We start from the raw sequence: 21,533 nt of genomic DNA on the forward strand, positions 1-21,533 counted from the left end.
ATTGGGACCGACATTATACTTTTCTTCGGTACTCGGACGTTTGGTCGCCGGACGTTTGGTCGCCCGGACGTTTGGTCGCCGGACGTTTGACATGACAGAGAGTTTACTGTTGAAACCAGCGCTCAAAATTATATTCATGAGAGAGTTTAATATCTAAATATCTACTGTTGAAACCAGCTCTCAAAATTATATTCACCCGGGCGACCAAACGTCCGGCGACCAAACGTCCGGGCGACCAAACGTCCGGTCACGCTTTTCTTCTGGTTTCCCAATACTTTAATCCATTTTCCCAACTCATACACTTCAGAAAATGTCATTGGCCATGAAACTTAATACAATACAGACGTCACGCTATGGAGAAAAAAAATGCAAATTCAAAAGGTCCAGATTTGTCCTGTCTATTTCCCAGGTTTGAACTGTCAACAGATTACCACTGTACGTTTGTGTCTACAGGTACATGCCGTTGATGAGGTAGTCGGACTCCTCTGTGGTGAGGGGCCGCGCTTTCTTCAACTGCCGGCGAACGAGTCTTAGACGGCAGGCAATCATGAGCAGCAGCAGGGTGGTTATGATCAGGCCCAGGGCAAGTGGAAGGATCGCACCTGAGAGAAACGGGTAGGACAAACGTTACATATGAACACGACACGTGAAGCCATCTGTTAGTTGCGACGGTTCTGACCTGACTCAGGAATTGGATGTCCTCCTTTCACGATGAATTGTTTGGAGTCGGCGATTTCACTTTCTTGGTTCTGTGAGACTCCGGAAGCAGCTTTAAGACAATCGCAAATTAGATTCCAAAACAACTTGGTCAGGAAACTCAATTTTCCAGTACCTGTTTCACTCTGCTTGGTGATAGGAGGAGCTACAGTAGCTGGCTTAAAACCTGGACCTGCACAAACAAATCACAACTCAGCAAATCAGCAACATAGTCAAATGCTATCTTCAAAAATAGAATCTTCTCACTTGTCTGTATACATTCACTGACACAATCCGATTCTTGGAGGAAATTGTTATGGTTGCCCTGACAACCACCGTATAGGAAGCTTTTGCATTCCCCCGCGCTGTGGTCGTAGTACCAGCGTGGAAAGGTGCCTTTACAAGGTCCAACAACTGGAGCAGCGGTACATGGGTCTATGGAAACAGAGTATATATAGTCAAAGGAGATTTGAAAAATGCCCCAACATAAACACTGCCAATATTAGCGTTTATCCCCAAATATCCCCCAAAATCACATTCTTTGGGACTTAGTTTCTTTGACCTAATTTAAATTTCTTACCCCGACTCATTGCACGATAAAGACGAGTCTAATCTACTGTTTTCTTTTAACTCATACCCCCTTTGATAACCTAATCAGTTTCATCTATGCAGAGGCTAAACTGTTACATAATTTATTCTTATTGCACAATTTCAATAGTTATGGATCTGTGAGTCTTGACCATTTTTAAAATATTCTTTGACAAGATTCTATCATTTAATTAGTGTGCAAAAACCCAAAAATTGCCCGCTGTTAAAAAATCATTTTCCTCCTAATATGACTTCACATGCAACCCTATTTTTTTTAAACAAACGTGCAATATTTGTGCCCAAATTTTTTTGCACAATTGTACTATCAAATGTTTTCAAAAAGATAAAGTAGCTTTGGCACTAAAACATTACACTTTAATTTAATAAGTGTACTTTAATGCTTTTTGCTCACAAATGTATTTTTAAAAATTTTACTATCAAATGTTTTCAAAAAAATAAAGTAGCTTTGGCACTAAAACATTACACTTTAATTTAATTAGTGTACTTTAATGCTTTTTGCTCACAAATGTATTTTTAAAATATACAAATATAGACACTTTAAGACACATTCTTCATTTTCTGTACAGAAATAATAAATACTTAGCATGTTAAAATGTCTTCAAAATACAAAATCGACTCTAGTGCAGGTTTGTGAAGTCACTCCCGAGTGCTAAGGATACCATTTTTGATTATCTCAGCCAAATAAAGGGATCGGATGGCAGCAAGGACAGAAACACTTTGTTCGGTGAGTCTGCAAGCACAGAGCTGTTTTTTCATGGAATGTTCAAAAGGGTTTAGAGTTCTGCCAGAATTGAAGTGCCCTGCCATGCCTCGATGGCTGCCTACCGGGGCGCCATCTGCCTCCATTTGCAGAAAAAACACAAAAACCCTGAATGTGACACTCACTCTATCATAAAATGGAACACATTAGGTACAAAAAAACCAATGGCGATTGTAAAGAAACAATGGATTGAGAATCATGAATTTGTAATGAGAACCAGTAGAGTTCTATCAAGTATTCAGAAAATAATACATTTAATTCTCACATGTTAAATATTTCAATCAAATTACTATTAGAAACATATGTGAATAAAAGAAAATAACCAATTCCAATTCATTCTTTTTATATATCATTTTTATACAGCTGTGAAAAAGATTCAGCTACTGGTGCTAATATTAACAATGGAATCAACATTTTTGTTGTATTCCATAATCCAAAATATTGTGACTTGAGCGCTCCTTGCTAGAAAATAAAACTTGGTCAAGATATGCAAAAATGCACCATTCTTTTCTGGTCACTTGTTTTTCAGAGCTACTGTATACATGCGAAAGTGTCAATCATATACCCAATAAGTGTATAATATCCCTATAATAATGCTAGGTTGTCCTGCAGTTAACTGGTAACTAATGTTGCCTGTTTATCACTCATAGTTTATCAAACTGTGTCTGTATTCTCACCCTGTTGCTACTGTGACAATGAAATTTCCCGAATATGGGATGAATAAAGTTATCTAATCTAAAAACAAACAAAAAAAAAGCACCAAAACTACCTTGACTGTTTGAATCTTGCTGTCCATTGGTTGTAGGTGTGGCTTTGCTCCTCTGCAGAGAAGGTCTACTGTTGTCCTCTGTCTTTCTGGGCGGAGCCTGATGCACAAAACTGTTCATAGACTCATCGGTGTCCGTCGCTGGAAACTGAGGTATGGATAGACCCTCAGCATGAGTCACTGACTTCCTTCTTGTGTCGACTAAGGATAGATTTGAAACGGGAGATGGAATTTTTAATGCAGGGAAAAAACATTTCCAGGTGGAAATATGAGGTTTTCCTACAGTTTGGACAGAAATCTTCATCAGATCGATCAGGGCAATGTTGCTTCCCATCACAGGCAAACATGATGTCAATACAGCAGCCATCATCACATTTGAACTGGTAATTCGAGCAATGGCCAGTGCACACTGTCAATAAAATATACAAAAAAAATGTTATCCTTGAACTTTAAAGTGTTCTTTAAAAACTTTATGTGAAAATACTTTGGTGATAATGCAATATACCATATTTCCCGGACTATAAGGCGCACTTTATTCATAGTTCGGCCGGGCCTGCGACTAATACTCAAGTCCAACTTACGTATTTTTTTTCTTTTTGACCATGACAGGCTGATATATTGTTTTTTTGGGTTTTTTTTCAGGTTGGAGTTGTCTGAAAAAATGTTGACAGATGCCCATTAAGCATGATTTTCTCCATTTTACTGTTACTTTAAATTGTTTGTTTCTGGTGTCTGATGAAATAAATTGCCCTCCCCAAAATACAACTTATTTTCCAGTGCACCGTATATATCAGGGGTGTCAGACTCGGGTTGGTTCGCGGGCCGCTTCAACGTCAACTTGATTTCACGTGGGCCGGACCATTTTAGATATATTATTTAGATTTTTTTTTAAATAAATGGATTAAAAGAACTGGATTAAAATCCCTGAATATTCAGTTTTTTATAGATCTAAAACAATGTTTATTAGAGCTTTTTTTAAATATATTTAGATTTTACAAAATGATTTTTGAACTAAAAACACAAAAAAATGGATGAAAAAATTACAATTATTGATTTAAAAGGGGGAAAATCAGGAAATGTAATATACATCTATACTCCATTTTAATTTGATCCTAAAACAGAAAGTCGGCACTCATGATTTACTTTCCCGGGCCGCACAAAATGATGCAGCGGGCCAGATTTGGCCCCCGGGCCGCCACTTTGACACATGTGGTATATATGTTTTTTTCCTCTTCATTGTGCTTCCTTTGGCTGGTGCGACTTATAATCATGTGTGACTTATAGTCCAAAAAATACGCAAAATTGTCATCAGCGATATTTTTTTAGTAGTTGCAAGAATAGTTTAACCTCTTCATTGTGCATTATTTGGCCGGTGTGACTTATAGTCCGAAAAATACGGTAGTATAGTTACCTTCTGCTTGGTGCTTAGGTGCCAACACTGTAACAGACACATTGTCCGATGTCTTCTGACCAGATGTGTCGGAAACAGTCATCTGGAACGTGTAGACACCTTCCTGCAGACCACTGATCTTCAGTAGCCCTGGGTGAGTTGCCTGCAATACATAGACACACATGCAAATGAATCTAACCTTTATGTTTTATATTTGTTCTTATGTATACAGTTAAATCTCATTACTATGCCACTCTCGCTATTATGCCTCTTTTGTTCGGTCCCGGCAAAATTCAATACAAAATAAATTTACTATGCCACCCCCTAATCTCGCTACTACGTCACTATTGTGTGTGTTGTACTTTCGAATTCATCTATTTTTCAAATTTAGCAGGAGTCGAATCAGTCCAAGCTAGCAGAAGAAAATGGATGGATTAATAATATGAAAAAAAGAATATATTGTGGAAAAGTTAAATGCATTTTGATAATGTATTTAGTGAATATTAATGTGTGCGGGGCCTGGTGGATGAGTGATTAGCGCATTGGACTCACAGTTCTGCGGTTGAGGGTTTGATTCCAGGTGGTTCCTCTATGTGAAAATTATTAAAAATATTTGCGCGATAGAAAAAATACAGTGGACCTACACATTATTGCAGAGCTGTTTTTTTTCATTGTTTTGGCACTCAACCTAGGAAAATGGTTTATTTGCGCCATCCCAGCTAATTAGCAGCATACATTTTCTCATTAATAGTTTATTCCTACACCTTACCCTCCATTTTTATTACAAACAGAGCATGTTAACCTCCAGTTTTAATGTTCATAAAAAGCACATGTTGTCCTTGAGGTTGCCCGTTAAAGAGGGCATGTATGAGATAAATTCTTTATCTTTTTTCACCAACTTTTGCCACAAGCGTTTCTGTTGACTTTACAGAAGCAAACACAAATATTACCCGGCGGTGACCGATTCTTTTCACACGCCCAGTGCAAACAATGCATGTTTATTCTGATGTTTGTCTCTCTTTTTGTATTCTATTCAATTTTCCCAAAGTATGAATAATCCCAACTCCATCTGCTAACCTTCATAGTGATGGCTGTGTCTCCCTTAACGAGAGTCCAGTCATAGCGACTAATCCCATGGTCATCCACACTGTCACGGCCGTCTAAAACTGCCCAATCGGTGGGCAACTGGATCATCACATCCTGTCCTGCATCACAGCGAGGGGGCTCATCAACCTCTGCAAAACAAAGAGGTTTTAACCCACTGACAAAGCAGTATGGATGGAATTTTAAAATGACATACCACATTTTGTGAATCTATATTTCATAAATTAAAGTAAATTATACGTTACAAATTTATCAATAGTGGAGCATTCTTTTTGAAAACCCTGATAGACGTACTTACATTGTTTATTGCTGCAAAACCAAACCCGGAAACTCCAATCATTAAACCCACAAATCAGTGCAATCCAGTGCAGTAAATAGTTGTTACAGCTCTATAATCTGGGTTGTAAATGGTTAATTTCTGGGTATTATATTCTATTTGAAGAATCTATACACTAAAATGTACGTATCTCGGTATCTGGGTTCAAATCGAGTTCAGTCCTCCTGTGAGGAGTTTGCATGTTCTCCCTGGGCCTGTGTGGGTTTTCCCCAGGTACTCCGGTTTCCTCCCACATTCCAAAAACATGCCTCTGGCCCGAAAGTCAATTGGGATAGTCTCCAGCACCCCCCACGACCCTTGTGAGGATAACCCAGAAAATGAATGAACAAATAATTCATGTACGAAAGGGATAAAAGGTCGACAACTTTAAAAATCATAAGAAACAAGAAAAAATGAGGATTAAAAAAATTCCAACCTCACTTGAGAGATTCATTTGTATGTTTTTTAATCCAGTAAAAAAGAAGCAGAAACTGACTAGGTTCGAGTCTTTATTTGTCTTTTTTTTAACACTTCAGGTTATTTAATGAGTTGTGTTTATCCCACCTTGTATCTATCTCATCAGCTTCTTCCCCCCCGGTCGGGTGGGCCTACCTTGGGTCTCTGCGCCTCCTCCGGGGGAGTCGGACGGACCCCGTCCCAGCGTCACGTTCGTCGGGCGGCTATGCGAGGCGAATCCCGGCTGCGGCGCAAAGGAGCAGACATTTTGCTTCCGGTAGGTGCAATTGAACAGGTAACAGTTGAGGCTTTCCCCGGCCTGCCTCGGCTCTTCCTGGACCACCGCCACGGTGCAGTGCGGCTGCCCGCAGCATGCGTGAACGCAGTCCCTCCAGGTGTACACTCGATCCGGAGCCATGAGGAAAGTGGCCCCCTGCTCGATGGAGGCCTTGGCCCGGATGATGCTCTCCCGAGCCGAACTGAAGTCGCTCACGCAGGAGTCTGCTACCTCCGTCGGCCGGTACGTCTGATCCTGTTGGAGCTGTTTGCGGAACTCTTCCAGGAGCTCCTCCACGCCCGATATTCGGGATTTTAAGTCTGATATGGCCGACATCCGAGTGTCAATAGTCGGCACCACGCATAGGACGAGGAGCAGGAGCAGCGTCGCGGTGAAGGCGAGCCGCCGTGGGCAGGGATGCTCCATCACGGCCATGGTGTTTACTTCCAAAAGACCACTCCTTGAGCCCCCCGCCGCGGTGAGACACATGGGGATGGCCGAACTAGGCGATGAGGAGGAGGACTAGCCCGCCTGATAAAGGACAACAAGCATCTAGCCGCGTCTACGTCATCCATCGTGGCTGAACGTTGAATCCTATTGCATAAGGGGGCGGGGCTATACTGTGACGGCGATTTCTCGTTGTCATGGTGATATATTCATTCATTTTACGGATGGCGGCTCGGCGGAAGAAAGTGGTTAGCGCGTTGGACTCACAGTTCTGGGGTCGTGGGTTCCATCTCAGGTTGGTACTCACTGTGTAGAGTTTGGATGTTCTCCACGGCCTTGCGTGGGTTTTCTCCGGGTACTCCGGTTTTCTCCCACATTGGAAAAAACATGCAGAGTAGGCTGGTTGAACACTCTAAATGGGATGAGTGTGAGTGTGAATGGTTGTCCATATCCTTGTGCCATGCCATTGGCTGGCCATGATTCAGGGTGTCCCCCGCCTGGTGCTCGTAGTTAGCTGGGATAGGCTCCAGCACCCCTCGCGACCCTTGGGAGGATACGCGGTTCAGAAAATGAATGAAAGGATCATCTTACACACTTTGCAGGAGCCTATCCCAGCTGACTTTGGGGAAAAGGGAGGCTACACCCTTGACTGGTCGCCAGTCAGCCATAGGGCACATATTGAGACAGACAACCATTAACACTCACAATCATACCTCCACCGAGCGGGAATTGAGCCCACGCCTGCCCACACCGAAGTCGGGCCAGTGAACCACTACATCATCAGGTGGCACCAGTGGTGGACCGTCAGGGCCTGCAAGGCCTTCTCTGCTGGCCTAAAAATATCTGAATCACAGACTAATGTTAATTATATTTTGTCCATGAATACTTATTAAATAATTCCAAATTGTCAGTCAGTTTCCTTTCATTGCTTTTCCCCTGGTTGCGCTTCTTCCAGATGTGTGTTTTCATATTTAAGCATTTAACCAATCACATTTGAGCCTTTTTTCGTTGCCAGGTTCAGATATCTACCTGGAGGCCTTCACTTCTGCAGATGTAAAATAGGCGTCGATAAAACTGTTGCTTTAACCAATCAGATTTCGAGTTGGCGACCCCAAGGATTCGCAGCCGTATGGACACGTCATTGCTTTCACACACTATGATTGGCTAGTGATAGCATAGCTTAGCCAGAGCTACCAAACGGTAGCGAGCTACACAAGCAAACATTGTTGTGTTTATTTAATAGCGTTTTTGTAAACCCACAATGGCTGAAGGAGGAGAAGAAAAGGCTTGACTTTTAGCATTAGCCTCGATGGCGATAGAAAAGAAGGATGAAAGAGATTTTGTGTTCAAAAAATAATAATTTTTGGTGAGTAAAATGTGGCTATGGTATTCCTAATTAACATTTCAATTGCATGTGGTTATGATTGATGCTTTTTACAGCTGTAGCTGCAGTAAATGTTTCATAGCTATAAAATAGTTATTGAGGGTAGGATTTTTTTTCAGACGGGGCAAGACTGACTGCGGTCAAGCCAGCGGACGTTCGCGTTTTCGTGAGCGGACGCCCAAAATAGTCCGCCTACTTAGTCCAGGCATTACGGTAATTCCATTCAAAGCAGAAAAGTGGCGAAGCAGTGGTCACTTCCGTGTGTTCTTAGCGCTTTTAAACCCTCAAAAATACTCTCAACAGACAAATAAAACAGCGGCATATAGTTCATAATTTAAAAATGAAATAAAGTAGCTCCATTAAAAACACACTTCACAAGTACAATATTATGTTAATCCCCCCTTTTTTTTGACACTGTAACTGTAAATAAAGTTTTTTTTCATAATTTCAAGACAAGGTATGTCAACCCTAGCAGTACACATACTCAAAAATATGCAATTTCACATAGTAAAAAATGGAGAAAATTGAAATTGAAGTTGCTACATGAGGTACTTTGTCATGGTTGCGCTTCCCATTTTTGTGATAATGTAAATAAAGGTTTTTCCATAGTTCCAAGGCCTGGTGGGTCAATCCTATGAGGTGACTTCTCTCACTACTCACCTGGTCAGAATGATAGAATTTTACAGATTGAATTTTGAGAAAATTAAAGTTTCAAATGAGTACTTTGTTATGGTTGCATTCCCATATTTGTGGTACTGTAAATCAGGATTTTTCCGTAGTTCCCTGGCAAGGTGGATCAATCCTAGTAGAGGACCTCTCTCACTACTCACCTATTTAAAATTATGCAGTTACACAGATTAAATTTTGAGAAATTTGAAATTAAAGTTGCTGCATCCATACTTCCCTATGGTTGCACTTCCCATTTTTGTGGTACTGTGAATCAACATTTTTCCATATTTCCCAGGTAAGGTTGGTCAATCCTAGTTGGTGACCTCTCTCACTACTCACCTACTCAAAATTATGCAATCTGACAGATTAAATTTGGACAAAATTGAAATTAAAGTTGCTAAATGGGTACTTCGTCATGGTTGCACTTCCCGTTGAGTTTTTTGTTAATCAATATTTTTGACACAGGGGTCTCTGGAGTCCATCCTTGGCGACTGTGGGCAGTAGAAGTGGAGTACCCAGATTTGGTTGCCTGCTAATCACGATGCATTTGCACAACCTGCATTTGTCTTTCATCTGAGTACTCATAACATCTGACCCAGCTCAGCTTTCAAGCCTCAGCCTCATCAAGGAAGTATCACCGGAATTAAGATTTTTCTGATCAAATGATGGTATTCTAAATACGTGTTCTTTTCTCGATTGTTGTTACAAATCTGTTGGGATGATTCAAAATAATGCATAACTGTCCACTTAGGTGGCCAATGTCAATTTCTAATTAATCAGACCGAGACAAAAGATCCTGTTTGCAAGAATTTTGCATATATTAGTTCCTAGACTTCAATGCAGCAACTAAATTTCATTCTGAATCTCCTCACATACCAGAGAATAACATTTTATTTGCCTATCCCTACTATGCCCTTTAACTCCATCGTTATATTCTTAATGATTGCACTCATACCTATATTATTATACTTCCTAAATTATTGATTAAATAACAATTTAGAAATTAGAAAAATCGAATATTACATTATTTTTTCAGAGAATTGTATATATACATCCTTTACTGAAGTGATTCAACTGAAAATCATTCATTCATCCATTTTCTGAACCGCTTAATCCTCACGTAAATAATTATTAATTATAATAAATTTACTTTAAAGTTGATTATATTGAAGGCAATACATGTAATACTTGAAATCATCATATTTCAATGAAGTTTCTGAGGAAGGGGAATGCAAGTTGTCAGTTAAATTATTTATATTTTCTATTAGTTTACTTTAGTTTATTGGCTAAAAAATAACTACGTTTTTTTGGAAGTAAGGTATCATTAATAAAATAAATAAGTCATCGAGATTGTGGACAAGACAGTGGACGTTCGCTTGTTCAAATAAGCGGACGCTCAAAATAGTCGACCCGCTTAGTCCAAGCATTACGGTAATTCTATTCAAAACAAGAGTGGCGAAGCAGTGGTCACTTCCGTGTCTTCGCGCTTCGCCACGCCCCTGTTTTGAATAGAATTACCGTAATGCTTGGACTAAGCGGGCGGACTATTTTGAGCGTTCGCTCATTTGACCACAGTCAATACTGAAGGCGTAGTTGTGAAATGCACAAAAAAATAGACAGAAAAAATACATAGTTTTCATAATAATAACGTGTATTCGTCTATTACACGATATTATGAAAACAATTTATATTTTTTGTGTGTCTATTTTTAATAGGCGTGGCCTGATGTCAGAGTTCAAATAGCCGACGTCAAACCCCAAAATGGCTGATGAGCCAGGAGGCAGCACGGGCGTGCGTTGCAGAGCAGCTCAAAAGTGACGATTTACCGAAGAAATCCTGACAAACTTCTCACAGGACGATGCAGCACATTCGGTACGTTGTCATTTGGGGATTTCGAAGCCCCAGTTCTCGTCTTAAGAGTGATAATATTCGTTGGCGTGATGTAGCCCCACGTGTGTGCAGACAGCAAAATGTTTGCAAACAAATTGGCTACATTGCGTTACCGATCGCTCTTTGTTTAAAAAGAAATCATTCCATTGTGTGTTTCAGTCCCTCAACGAGCACAGACTACTGGGAAACATCAAGAATGTGGCCAAAACGACCAGAAAGGGGCTTCTTGTCGACGCCATAACAAAGTGAGTCATTTAGAAATAGTTCCGATTTTCTCTATCCGTGTAATATTTAAACGTCAGCGTTCAGTATTCAAGGCTTTGCGCAATTGGCTCGTTTTTCATCATGATACATTCAACTTTTGAATGAAAACACCAACTAGGTTGGTGTTTTTTTTAATAGCAAAAACCTGTGGATAAGTCACCCACACAAATGCCATTAGTGGACGTGTAAGGGAATAAACAGTAATCCCTCGATTATCGCGGTTAATGTAGACCAGACATGGCTGCGATAAATGAAAAACTGTAAAGTAGGGTCATCCTTATTGAATTTAATTAAAAAAATACTATAGTGGCAAGTGTAGGAGTAGCTTCCGCTTGTGAGTTTCACATCTTTCTGAACTTACAAATAATAAGCGAACATAGGCTTTGTCATCATCATACCCAGATAACTGTATAACGAAATTGGTAACTCTTACAAAAATTCTGCACTTAAATAGATTATATACTTTTACCCCGTTAACTTTCTTAAAGACCTCAGGACCGTTTCATTTTTAGTTTTAAATGTGGTTTTGACAAAACCTAAGTGAGACATTTATTCAACAATAGTGCAGGTGTCATTTTTGACTCGGCATAAGAAGAGAAAAACAGAAGCCTTTTGGATATTTATTTTTATAAGAATGAATGGATTTGAAATGGACTGAAAAACTCCAGGCAGAAGTAGGATTAATTATTTTCATGTAATTCGTGGGCCCCTGTCCTCTATATTTCCCACCACATCAAGATCCTGATTATTTGTTTGTGGAGGAAAACATGAAAAATAGACTGGATAGGGGCCTTTAAAGACTCGGATCATTTTTTGGTCTCTCTGCAGCAGACAAAAAGAAAACCGGAGTATGTCTTATATTGCCACCCTTTTGATGTTTTATAGAAAAAAAGCAAAATGTAGTATTTTTTAAATTAAATTTGACTTAATTAGGCTCGTCTGTATTTTTATGTAATTTAATCTATTGTGCCTTGACCCCTTTTTGTTTTCCAGAGTTCCACCCATGGGGGACCAGGTTTCCTGCCTATGTACAGATAGGCTCAGGCACCCCCCTTTTCTCGGTGCTGGTGGTTACGCGAAAACCTATCAGTGAAGTTTTTCAAAATAAAAGGTAAGACCTTGCGAATGGTATTTTACTTAACTTTGTGTATTGACCCCTTTTTTTTGTTTTCCAGAATTCCACTAGGGGGACCAGGTTTCCTGCCTATGTACAGATAGGCTCAGGCACCCCCCTTTACGCGGTGCTGGTGGTTACGCGAAAACCTATCAGTGGAGTTTTTCAAAATAAAAGGTAAGACCTTGTGAATGGTGTTTTACTTTGTATTGACCCCTTTTTTTTTTTTCCTGGTGCCAAGGGGAGTGTCTTCATCCATTCTCTGAAGTTTTTCAAAATAAAAGTTTTTAAATGTATACATGTGTTTGTCTTTATCTTACAAAAAATGCAAGCAACAATCCAAGTTAAAAAAATTTATTTACAGGTAAACATTTCAACTGTAACATACTTGGCCTTACATTGAAGTGTTGATTAGTGTGGCAAGTCTTTTCTCCTGTTTGTCCACCTGTAGACACAAGAAAGTCACAATTGATTAACAAATATTGCACTTAAATTAAATCTGGGAAAAAACACTTAAGTACTCTAGACTGATGGGGATAAATATTAAAAATTGCGCTGTGTACTTTTCGACTGATGGGGATAAACACTTGGTGCAATTTTTAAATGCTTTTCTGAAGGATAAACACTTGGTGCAATGTTTAAATACTTTCCTACTGATAGTGCAATTTTTAAGTACTTTTTTTTCCTTAGGAATAAATGATATACTTTTAAGAAGACTAGGTAAAGTTTCCAAACTTTTATAACATGCGTGAGTGATATATCCTAAAGGTTTAGCATCTCACTTTGCCAACACAAGCCAGAGAGCTGTGGAAATCACATTACTCAATATTGATCAGATTTCACAAGATTATAATGTTTTGAGCATTTATTTAGTTTGGATGTTCTGCATTAACCTTTGAGAAGCCTGCCAGTAGTCTCAAGTGTAGATATGCCACATGATCTTCAAGGGGGCAACCTGCAAAGAAAGCAAATGTTAACATATATAGAGACTGGAGATTCAACAGATAGGCCTGTTTTTTTGGGGGGGACTAGTTTTACCTTGATCTGTGACTTCAAGAGCATGGGCGTTCTGGGGACGTTGATGCTAAACAGGGAAAACTTGCAAAAAAAGGCAAAACTTATATATATAGAGAGACTAGAGGTTCAACAGAGAGGCTAACGTGTTTTTTTGGGAAGTAGTTTTACCTTCATTTGGCCCGGTGTGAGCGTAATGGGCACGCAGGAAGAGCTGCATCTGGATGGTAAACAGGGAAAACTTGATTTAACCAAACAATTATTACATGATAGGGAAATCTTACAAGAAATTTAATATAGGATCAAGATAAGTTAGTAAGTGCTCCGTGCTATTCGTTTCCCTTTTCCAGACAAGGCGATTAAATATACAGACTGATGTTAGGAGAAAGTTGGCTTAACAATTTTTGTATCAATGATTTTTTGTGTGAAATCAGAACAATTACAAATTCGAAACGGGCGTTTACCACTCAGTGAAATCTATCTTTACATACAAAACACCCAAGAACTAAGTCATGCCTTTGGATGGCAATTTGGTGCGAGCATTTACCCATCAAACTATTCGTTGATATATCGGCTTTGTTTAATTAGATTAAAAGCCTTACTACACGACTCAATAATGGAGAGAAATCGGACAATAATACGCTTGAAGTCATATGGCAAGCGTCGTTGTGGCGCTAATGCTAAGCTAACTAGTCACATGCAGCACACAGCTGGGGGGGGGCTCAAACTTAAACTGTCGACGTTGTGTTCAACCTGGCATTAGACTAACAGATTCGTCGGCGTTTTGGACTCAATTGATTCCTAAAAAGTCTCACGGTAGCGTGATAAAATACACTTATGCCAGTAAATCGCCCTCGGCCTTACCTCGTTCGCGTGCTCGTCGTTGGACCGTCAGCATACAAATGGCTGTTCTAGAGGGCGAGCGACTGCGCATGTGCTTAATTTACACACCTTGTTCGGCAATAGGCGTAACCACGCCCATATCATCCCGCCATATTGAATGTGGAAAAGATGGCGGTTTGCTTACCGTGCTTTACGAGGGGGTTTGTCCTCCCAACTCAATCAATGTCTATGTTTTGAAGATGACGTAGCATGGTCGTGATGCTAATATTTTTAAGAAAACATGTACTCTATAGATTAGAACATTCAAGTGACAGGAAAAACGGATTAGTTTTTGATTCACAACAAAACATGTTTTGTCATGTTTATGCTCATTTTGCTATAACCATATTCCTAACAATAGTAAATACTATGAGAACAAGAGCATTTCAAATTCAATTCGAATCCATAATGAAAATATTTATTCTAACAATATAACATTACAAACAAAACGACACAGACACACAACTCCTGTTTCAGACACTGTTTTAAAACAAATGCCAAGAGTCATGTATGCAAGTATAAACTTTGTTTAACTATTATATTATCCTTCAAACAAACAGCAGGTTGAGTGATCATCTCAAGCAAGGTGAAAAAAGTAAAAATAAAATAGAAAACAGATCACATTTAATATAGATAGTATTCATTAGTATCTCCTATGATTTTTGACATTAAAGAATATCCACATGGATGCAAGTTCACCTACACAAAATATTACATATAATATTAACATATTTGTGAAATGTAAATGAATGCCATTTAAATTAGTCTTAGCGATGTGTAACCAAGAAAAAACACGCATTGACATCCTTCAAATTTGCAAAACAATTAAATAATAAAAACAAATAAGATGGTATATGGCGTCCATAATAAAACATCAAAGATGTAGATGAACAAAACGTAATATTTTTGTATCCCACGCTTACATCACAAACAGTCAGTCTCTAGATATGTAAACATTTCAGCACGTAAAGACGAGAACAATTGTTGTGGGTTTACGAATAAAACTACGCTGTTGCGGCATGCCTCTTATTACCTAAATAAGATCGACGCGACATTGGCACTTGACAAAATAACATCTTCCAAATGATCACTGCACCTGACCAACGAAATAGACGTTAACATGGATAGGCAGGCGCTCCAAACACAGGCTCTTGTTCGAAAAATAAATACTGAGGTATTAAGGAGAATACTGAGGTGTCCTGGCTTCTCAGAGTGGTTACTGTTCACTTAAGGCCTCAGGTGGGCTTGTGCCGGTGGTCCATGATGGCTTTCCAAAGTTTACACAAAATTCCACCTCTGCACCGCAGACAAAAAAACAGGAGGAAAAACATCAACAGTGAGCAGAAAACAAGCTTGGAAAATATCATAAATTCTTTCAGAATTGAAAAAGTGGAAAAACTTGTTATTTACATGGTCATGTTTACATGTTATTTACTTTTTTTTTCATTTTTTCTATTCTGAAATAATTTATAATATTTTCCACTTGCATGAGTGGAAGATTGGGGTTAAAAAACGCTAAGTTTTGTTAAGTGTTGCATGAAAATGACTAATATTAGCACAATTTCCGTAGAAATGTTAAACAGCTCCATGTAAAAATTGTCTCATGTGGTCAAGGTGTGCACATTAGAAGGAGAAGAACAATGTCAATGGAGTTAAAGCAAAAAAAAAGATTCATTCTTTAAAATCTAGTGCAATATTTTGCAGATTAGAAATCAAACATTTTTTTAATAGTTTGGCTGGACCTGCGGTTTATGTATTTTCATGACTATAAAGCGCACTTAAGTCTTAAATTTTCTCCAAAATAGACAGGGCGCCTTATAATCCAGTGTGCTTTATATATGGAAAACAAATTAAAATGTGTCATTCATTGAGGGTGCGCCTTATAATGCGGTGCGCCTTATAGTCGTGAAAATACGGTATGTATTTTTTTTCTGTAATGTCTTTAAACTATTGTTACTTTAATGTATGTTTGTTCTTGGTTTCTGATCAAATAAAAAAATGCACTCCCAAAAATGTGATTTATAGTCTGAAAAATACAGTAAATAAAGGATAGAATTTTTTTTCTCTTCATTGTGTACTTGTACCTGGGAAAAATACGGTAAACTGTAATCAGAGATATTATTTTTTTTTTTTTTGTGGATGCTGGAATAGATGAATGACATTGCTTTTCATGTCAAAGTGGGAAAAGGATTTTGAAAATGCTGTGCTTTATAAATCGTTCAAGGGCCTTAAAAAGCAGTAATAATCCTTGCTTTAAGAAAAAAGTGCATATCGAACTCAACTTAAACACTTTTTGGTGGAAGCACAGCTTACAGCATTTTGAAGAGTGTTTTTCAGTGAAATTTAAATAATAGACTTTGATGCATTACCTCAGTCTGAGACTTTTCAGATCATCTCTGGTGACATCATGGAGGAGGTCCTTTAAAGTGTACTCCTCACTGAGTATCTAGCATGAAGAAACAGAGTTACAAGGATGAGAACATGAGAGCCAAAAATGATTTATCCAGCCAAATGTGAAAGCGGATTCACACCACATCTATGGAGTCTTGATCTGCTCCGTATAGCCTCAACCAACTGCTCAGCTCGGTCTCATCGTGATTTTTGCCGGGTTGATCTATATTCTTTTCTGGACCAAAGGGCGTTGTGGAGATGTCTACTGCAAGTTGAAATGAAAATGTCAAACAATTAATCAGTCACTTGAGCCTTTTACAGTGGTACCTCGACCTACGATCAGTTCGTGGTACGACGAAAATTTCGATCGGATAATTCGCCCGCGATACAATCAAAATTTCGAGATGCGACCAAGCCAGGTGGCCATGACATGAGAGGATGTTTATCATTGTAGCGCACTGTCTTTTTTTGCCGCATCTCTTTCGTGTTTAACAGATATCTACGAGCACTGAACGGTTTCTTTCGCTGACACATGGACCAGGAAACGCACAACGCGCATGCGCGGGCAAAAAGAGGGCTTTCTGGGTAATGAAGTATACTCGTTCACACAACATCGATAGCCAATGGCACCCTTTCTCAGAATAAAACTTCATTACCCACAATCAATACGTGGGTAGGCTGTTATTCCTTCCTTTAGCTCCCGCGATCGCTCATTCAAGACTACTTCTCGTTGGCAAGTGGTCGTGCGTTATCCTATTGTGAGGACATTTGTGTGCATCATTTTCGGAGTATTTTGACGGTAATACAACAGCAAACAGCCCATCGATAGCGAACGTGAGGGTGGAGGCGTGGCAAACCGCTAACCCGGAAAACGAAGGTAACAAAAGATTAAGACAAAACTAGAATTCAGTTTTGTGTAGTTACATTAAACGTATGTATGAGTGTGTCTGTATATATTAATCCAAGTTAATTTAAATTTGTTTGTTTGTGAGTGCGTTGTTGCTGTGGATAAAGTCCCCCCGAACCCCCCCGCCTTCGTGTGTGTCGCTGTCTCTACCCTCCGCGAAATTTTACTTCTGTTAAACACATTTTATTACTATTAAACCACTAGTTATGTGTTACTTTGTTAATAGATGGCGAATTAGAAGAAATAAAACATTTTTTCCAATCCAATATCCTGTTTTTGGTGTTTTTTCAGAGGGTTGGAACGAATTAATTTGTTTTCAGTTCATTTCAATGGGAAACGTTCGCTCGAGTTACGAAAAGCTCGACATACGATCTCAGTCTCGGAATGGATTACGATCGTATGTCGAGGTACCACTGTACTTGTCATCTACCTGACGTCTGAGATCGCAGTCGTAGTAGTCGGATCTCTTGTTCTCGCTCCTCTAGAACTTGTTGAAGGATGTCTTGGTATTCTTTCTCCTTCTCTAGTAGCTGTTCCAGCAGCCTGATGTAGCACAGATGAGAGCAAGTTTAAGTGAAAAGTAAAGATGAATAAGAGTTAAATGTTTCTAATGGCAGCAAATGGCAACCTGTTGGTTTCTAGTTTCATCCTGCCCAGCTCCATGCTCACAGAATGCTGCACATTGTGGGACTCGTGCGATACAGTGGAACTGAGAGTACTGACTCCTGAAGTTACTACTGTGTCGTCGTGGCTGGAGACGGGCGGCGGCCGTCTTTGGTGTGCCGGATTTCTCTCGGCATCGTAGTCGTCCTCCTGTTCGGGCGCGTCACTCTCTGAGGCCAAGCTGAAGTGAGGCCTAAGTTCTAAAGAAAAAAAAAAAACAAGTCTTTTTCTTACATTTGTTTTGTGCTACGTAGAAGCTAAGTGTGATTTTTATGATAAGTGAGAATTATGAAAAATAAATGAAGAACAACAAGATGGCAAAAAATATAAACATTAACTGAAAATAGATGGGTATTAAGGGAAATACATAGTAATACAATCTAAACAAATATTCATGATTATTATTTTTAGTATTTCACTATTCAACAGAATAAATGGTGTCTGTAGAGTTAAAATTTATTTTAAATACAAAAAATGTAATGGAAGGGTTTTGTCTCAATGGAAAAGCAGTAATTTTAATTAGAGTTATCTTTTAGAAAAAATAGAAAGAATATAAGTGGCTCCACAATGGCTTCCTAAAATATCAAATCCAATCAAATCAAATCACATCACATCAAAAGCCTTTATTGTCATCATACACAGCTGCGTATAACGAAATTGGTGGTGCTACTCCACAAACTTAAAAAAAACATAAATAAGTAATATAAAAATATAAAAAGTCGCATCCTGGCAAGGTAAATTCCAAAATATTGCACAATCTAAGATATTGCACATTGTTATTGCACACCCCTAACTAACTATAAGCTACCTTATTGTAAAATGTAATGATTTGAACCTAAACGTTAAAACGAGCTAAGATTCTGTGTGAAAGGTGAGTTTTAAATCCTGGAAGAACACATGATAATTCTGTTTGGAGTGTGCACTGTAATGTTGTTAATGTTGTTACCTGGCACCAAAGTAGTGATGGCGGTCTGAACTGCTTTTCGGATGATGTTGTCCAGCGCAAACATCCAGTGAGGCTTGATGTTGTGGTTTCTCAACACTTTGTTCACCTAAAAACATAAATATTGGCTACTTAATCTTCATCATTCTTTCATTTAGGACCAACATTGAACCCAAAATATCCATTATCATACATCTCTATTTTAACATCCTCCTTTTATGGACAACATAGATGAGTTGGACACGTTTTGACAAACAATTCACACCCACATTTATCTTAAATGTACTTAATATATGACTTCATTGCCCTGCGATTAGCTAACCACTAATTTAGGGTGGTGCCCATGATTGGCTGAGATAGGCTACAGCAAACCCGCAACCCTTGTGAGGGAGGATAAGCAGTCCAGAAAATTATTCAGAATATTATTCCATGAATAATACAGTACTTCATTGTATTTCTTTCTGAAGTACTACTCCTTCCTCTGGTGTTTGTCTTTGAAGCAATTTCATCTAATTTAAGACTGTATTTTCCAGGCTATGAATTCCTTTTTCATACTATTATTATTTAAAAAAACAAAGTATAAATAATAGACTGAAAAGGGCCACCCTAATATTCTTTACTATAAATAAATTAACTTTTCTTTATACTCAAAGGCACTTAACGTGAAATTTTAAATGGGAGATGGTCATTACTTCTAGTCGTTATTGAATTTTATGGTTATCAAGGTTTGTCGATGGTGACGGAACAAAAATATATCTAACGTATCCCTGGAAAAAATGTTTAAAAAATCGATTAACAAGAAGTCATATAATTGGTAGTACAAGCCAAAGCACACTGACCTTACTTTTGGAAAGATTTGGCATTATTAATAGCAAAATGTGCCTTTTTAATGCATTTTCTGAAGGTTTTATAGTCATTATCTTGCACTGACATTAAGGATGACTCCTCATATTAAATGGCAATTAAAACAGAATAGTACTGTCTCCCAAAACATATGAAAATCCATTTCTTTGCTACTTACAGCATCCTGGAAGCCGAAAAGTACGACCTGCAGCTGGCTTATGGCCGTGCTGTCAAAGTCCAGCTCCAGCTTGAGTTGTGACAGCGTTCGGGCGATGATTTTCCTGTCGGCTCCGCGAACAAAGTCTGCAAGGCTGACGACCAGAGTGGAGATGTGCTGAGGTTTCATCTTCATTTCCTCCGATCCCTGCCAGTTCAATGAAACTTATTTGAAGGAATTACTACAGAAGTGGGTTGACTTTCAGAATCTAAAGTACCTGCGTGAGGGCCTCCATCAGATTGGCCACCACCTTATCCAGGTCCTCGGTCAGGATTTTGTGCAAGGTGGCTCTCCTCTCGCTGTCTTTCTTCAGCAGAAAAAATCCTGAATCCTTTTCTTCGGGAGATGGAGGAGCACTGTGGTCTTCAAAGTTTTCGACGGGGATGCTGGAAGACCAAACATGTTCTTATTATTAATACACAAACTGAAAAAGCATTGGAAAATTGGTTTATCGTTAAATACGTTAATTGAGTCATTCATGTTCCTTTTTGCTTATTCACATGTATCCTAATTGTATTCAACATGTTAATAAAATGTTGTATTATAGCTGAACAGGTAACAAGTTAATTTGAATGAGACTATTATTGTTGTTCATTAAACTCGAATATTTGTAGAGTCTTGCCAATAATGTATGAAATGGAAAATGGGTGATTTAATCATTTATTTTCAGGTAGTCGTTCAATTTCCAGTGATTGGAAAAACTGAATCAAGGTTTTAAAAGAGACGATACTTCCAATTGTTCGAAGCAGTATCATAATATAATATAATGGTGGTAGTGAACACACAAAAACACGTTATTTAAGCATAAAACTCTATTGAATTACATTAAATCAAAAGCCTTTATTGTCATTATACAACAGTTATACGCAGCTGTTGTATAATGACAATAAAAACTTTTGATTTTATGTAATTCAATAGAGTTTTATGCTTAAATAAAGTGTTTTCGTGTGTTCACTACCACCATGTAACACAAAGCCCAATACTATGACCAACATTAAAATACTGGGCCAACATGTTCATAATATCTCAAGTCAAGTTTAACATTAATACTGCTCTTGAGAAAGAACTTTACCTAAATAAGGATTCTACTAACTTAAAAAAATATGTTTAAGAGAACCAGTTGTAAACTATTAAATGCAAAGCTGCAATTCAATATTAAATAAAACGGTATTTATGAACTGTTACATGCATTAATGGAGACAATCTTTCGCGCGCCACTAGATGGAGCCAACGTACCACACTTGTGAAAAACACTAGTTAAACTACTTCTTTAAGCTCTTGGTGAGGTGAATCGTGTACCTAAGGAAGAGTGATCGGGGCCCCTTGACATCCCGCTCGCTGTAGCACTTGACGCTGGGCTTGAAGATAAAGGGGTTGGTGTGGAGGTCGTTGTCAGGGGAGACAGAGCCATATTCACTGCTGCTGCTGGTGTCCTCTACCACAACAGGTACAGGCAGCGAAATACTACGCAGGTATTCTAAGTAGGGAATAAACACGTTCAAAGTTACTTATGCATCTTAATGTTCTTCAG

General features: G+C 38.7%; 2 protein-coding genes and 1 long non-coding RNA gene across 4 annotated transcripts in view; 1 reads left to right on the forward strand and 2 right to left on the reverse strand.

Moving 5' to 3' along the window:
* Positions 1-252: 252 nt before the first annotated feature.
* lrp11 (low density lipoprotein receptor-related protein 11) lies at positions 253-6,967 on the reverse strand. The gene is made up of 9 exons (XM_077587963.1): positions 6,254-6,967; positions 5,299-5,456; positions 4,243-4,384; positions 3,115-3,240; positions 2,835-3,032; positions 964-1,131; positions 833-889; positions 680-769; positions 253-602 (listed from the first exon to the last, which is right to left on the reverse strand). The coding sequence occupies exons 1-9, from the start codon at positions 6,861-6,863 to the stop codon at positions 448-450; spliced, it is 1,704 nt and encodes a 567-aa protein (XP_077444089.1). The 5' UTR covers positions 6,864-6,967; the 3' UTR covers positions 253-447.
* A 2,114-nt stretch (positions 6,968-9,081) lies between these two features.
* LOC144064684 (uncharacterized) lies at positions 9,082-12,355 on the forward strand. Of its 2 annotated transcripts, XR_013296869.1 has the most exons (5): positions 9,082-9,542; positions 10,590-10,746; positions 10,924-11,009; positions 12,022-12,139; positions 12,204-12,355. It is a non-coding gene; the product is annotated as an uncharacterized LOC144064684 (long non-coding RNA). The 2 variants fall into 2 exon arrangements; XR_013296868.1 differs by lacking the exon at positions 9,082-9,542 and having other exon boundaries at positions 10,398-10,746.
* Positions 12,356-12,480: 125 nt separating this feature from the next.
* The window catches only part of map3k5 (mitogen-activated protein kinase kinase kinase 5), a 43,985-nt gene continuing 34,932 nt past the window's right edge, over positions 12,481-21,533 (reverse strand). Inside the window, exons 23-35 of the mRNA XM_077587205.1 lie at positions 21,302-21,479; positions 20,220-20,388; positions 19,964-20,149; positions 18,946-19,051; positions 17,965-18,199; positions 17,767-17,879; positions 16,570-16,694; positions 16,408-16,484; positions 14,021-15,334; positions 13,328-13,376; positions 13,181-13,240; positions 13,036-13,097; positions 12,481-12,587 (exon numbers count right to left, since the gene is read on the reverse strand). Of these exons, the coding sequence (XP_077443331.1) occupies positions 15,274-15,334; positions 16,408-16,484; positions 16,570-16,694; positions 17,767-17,879; positions 17,965-18,199; positions 18,946-19,051; positions 19,964-20,149; positions 20,220-20,388; positions 21,302-21,479 (1,250 nt within the window). The 3' untranslated portion in view covers positions 12,481-12,587; positions 13,036-13,097; positions 13,181-13,240; positions 13,328-13,376; positions 14,021-15,273. The remainder of the gene's footprint in view (positions 12,588-13,035; positions 13,098-13,180; positions 13,241-13,327; positions 13,377-14,020; positions 15,335-16,407; positions 16,485-16,569; positions 16,695-17,766; positions 17,880-17,964; positions 18,200-18,945; positions 19,052-19,963; positions 20,150-20,219; positions 20,389-21,301; positions 21,480-21,533) is intronic.

Source organism: Stigmatopora argus, chromosome 19 (genome assembly GCF_051989625.1).
Source record: "Stigmatopora argus isolate UIUO_Sarg chromosome 19, RoL_Sarg_1.0, whole genome shotgun sequence".
Classification (NCBI taxonomy): Eukaryota; Metazoa; Chordata; class Actinopteri; order Syngnathiformes; family Syngnathidae; genus Stigmatopora; species Stigmatopora argus.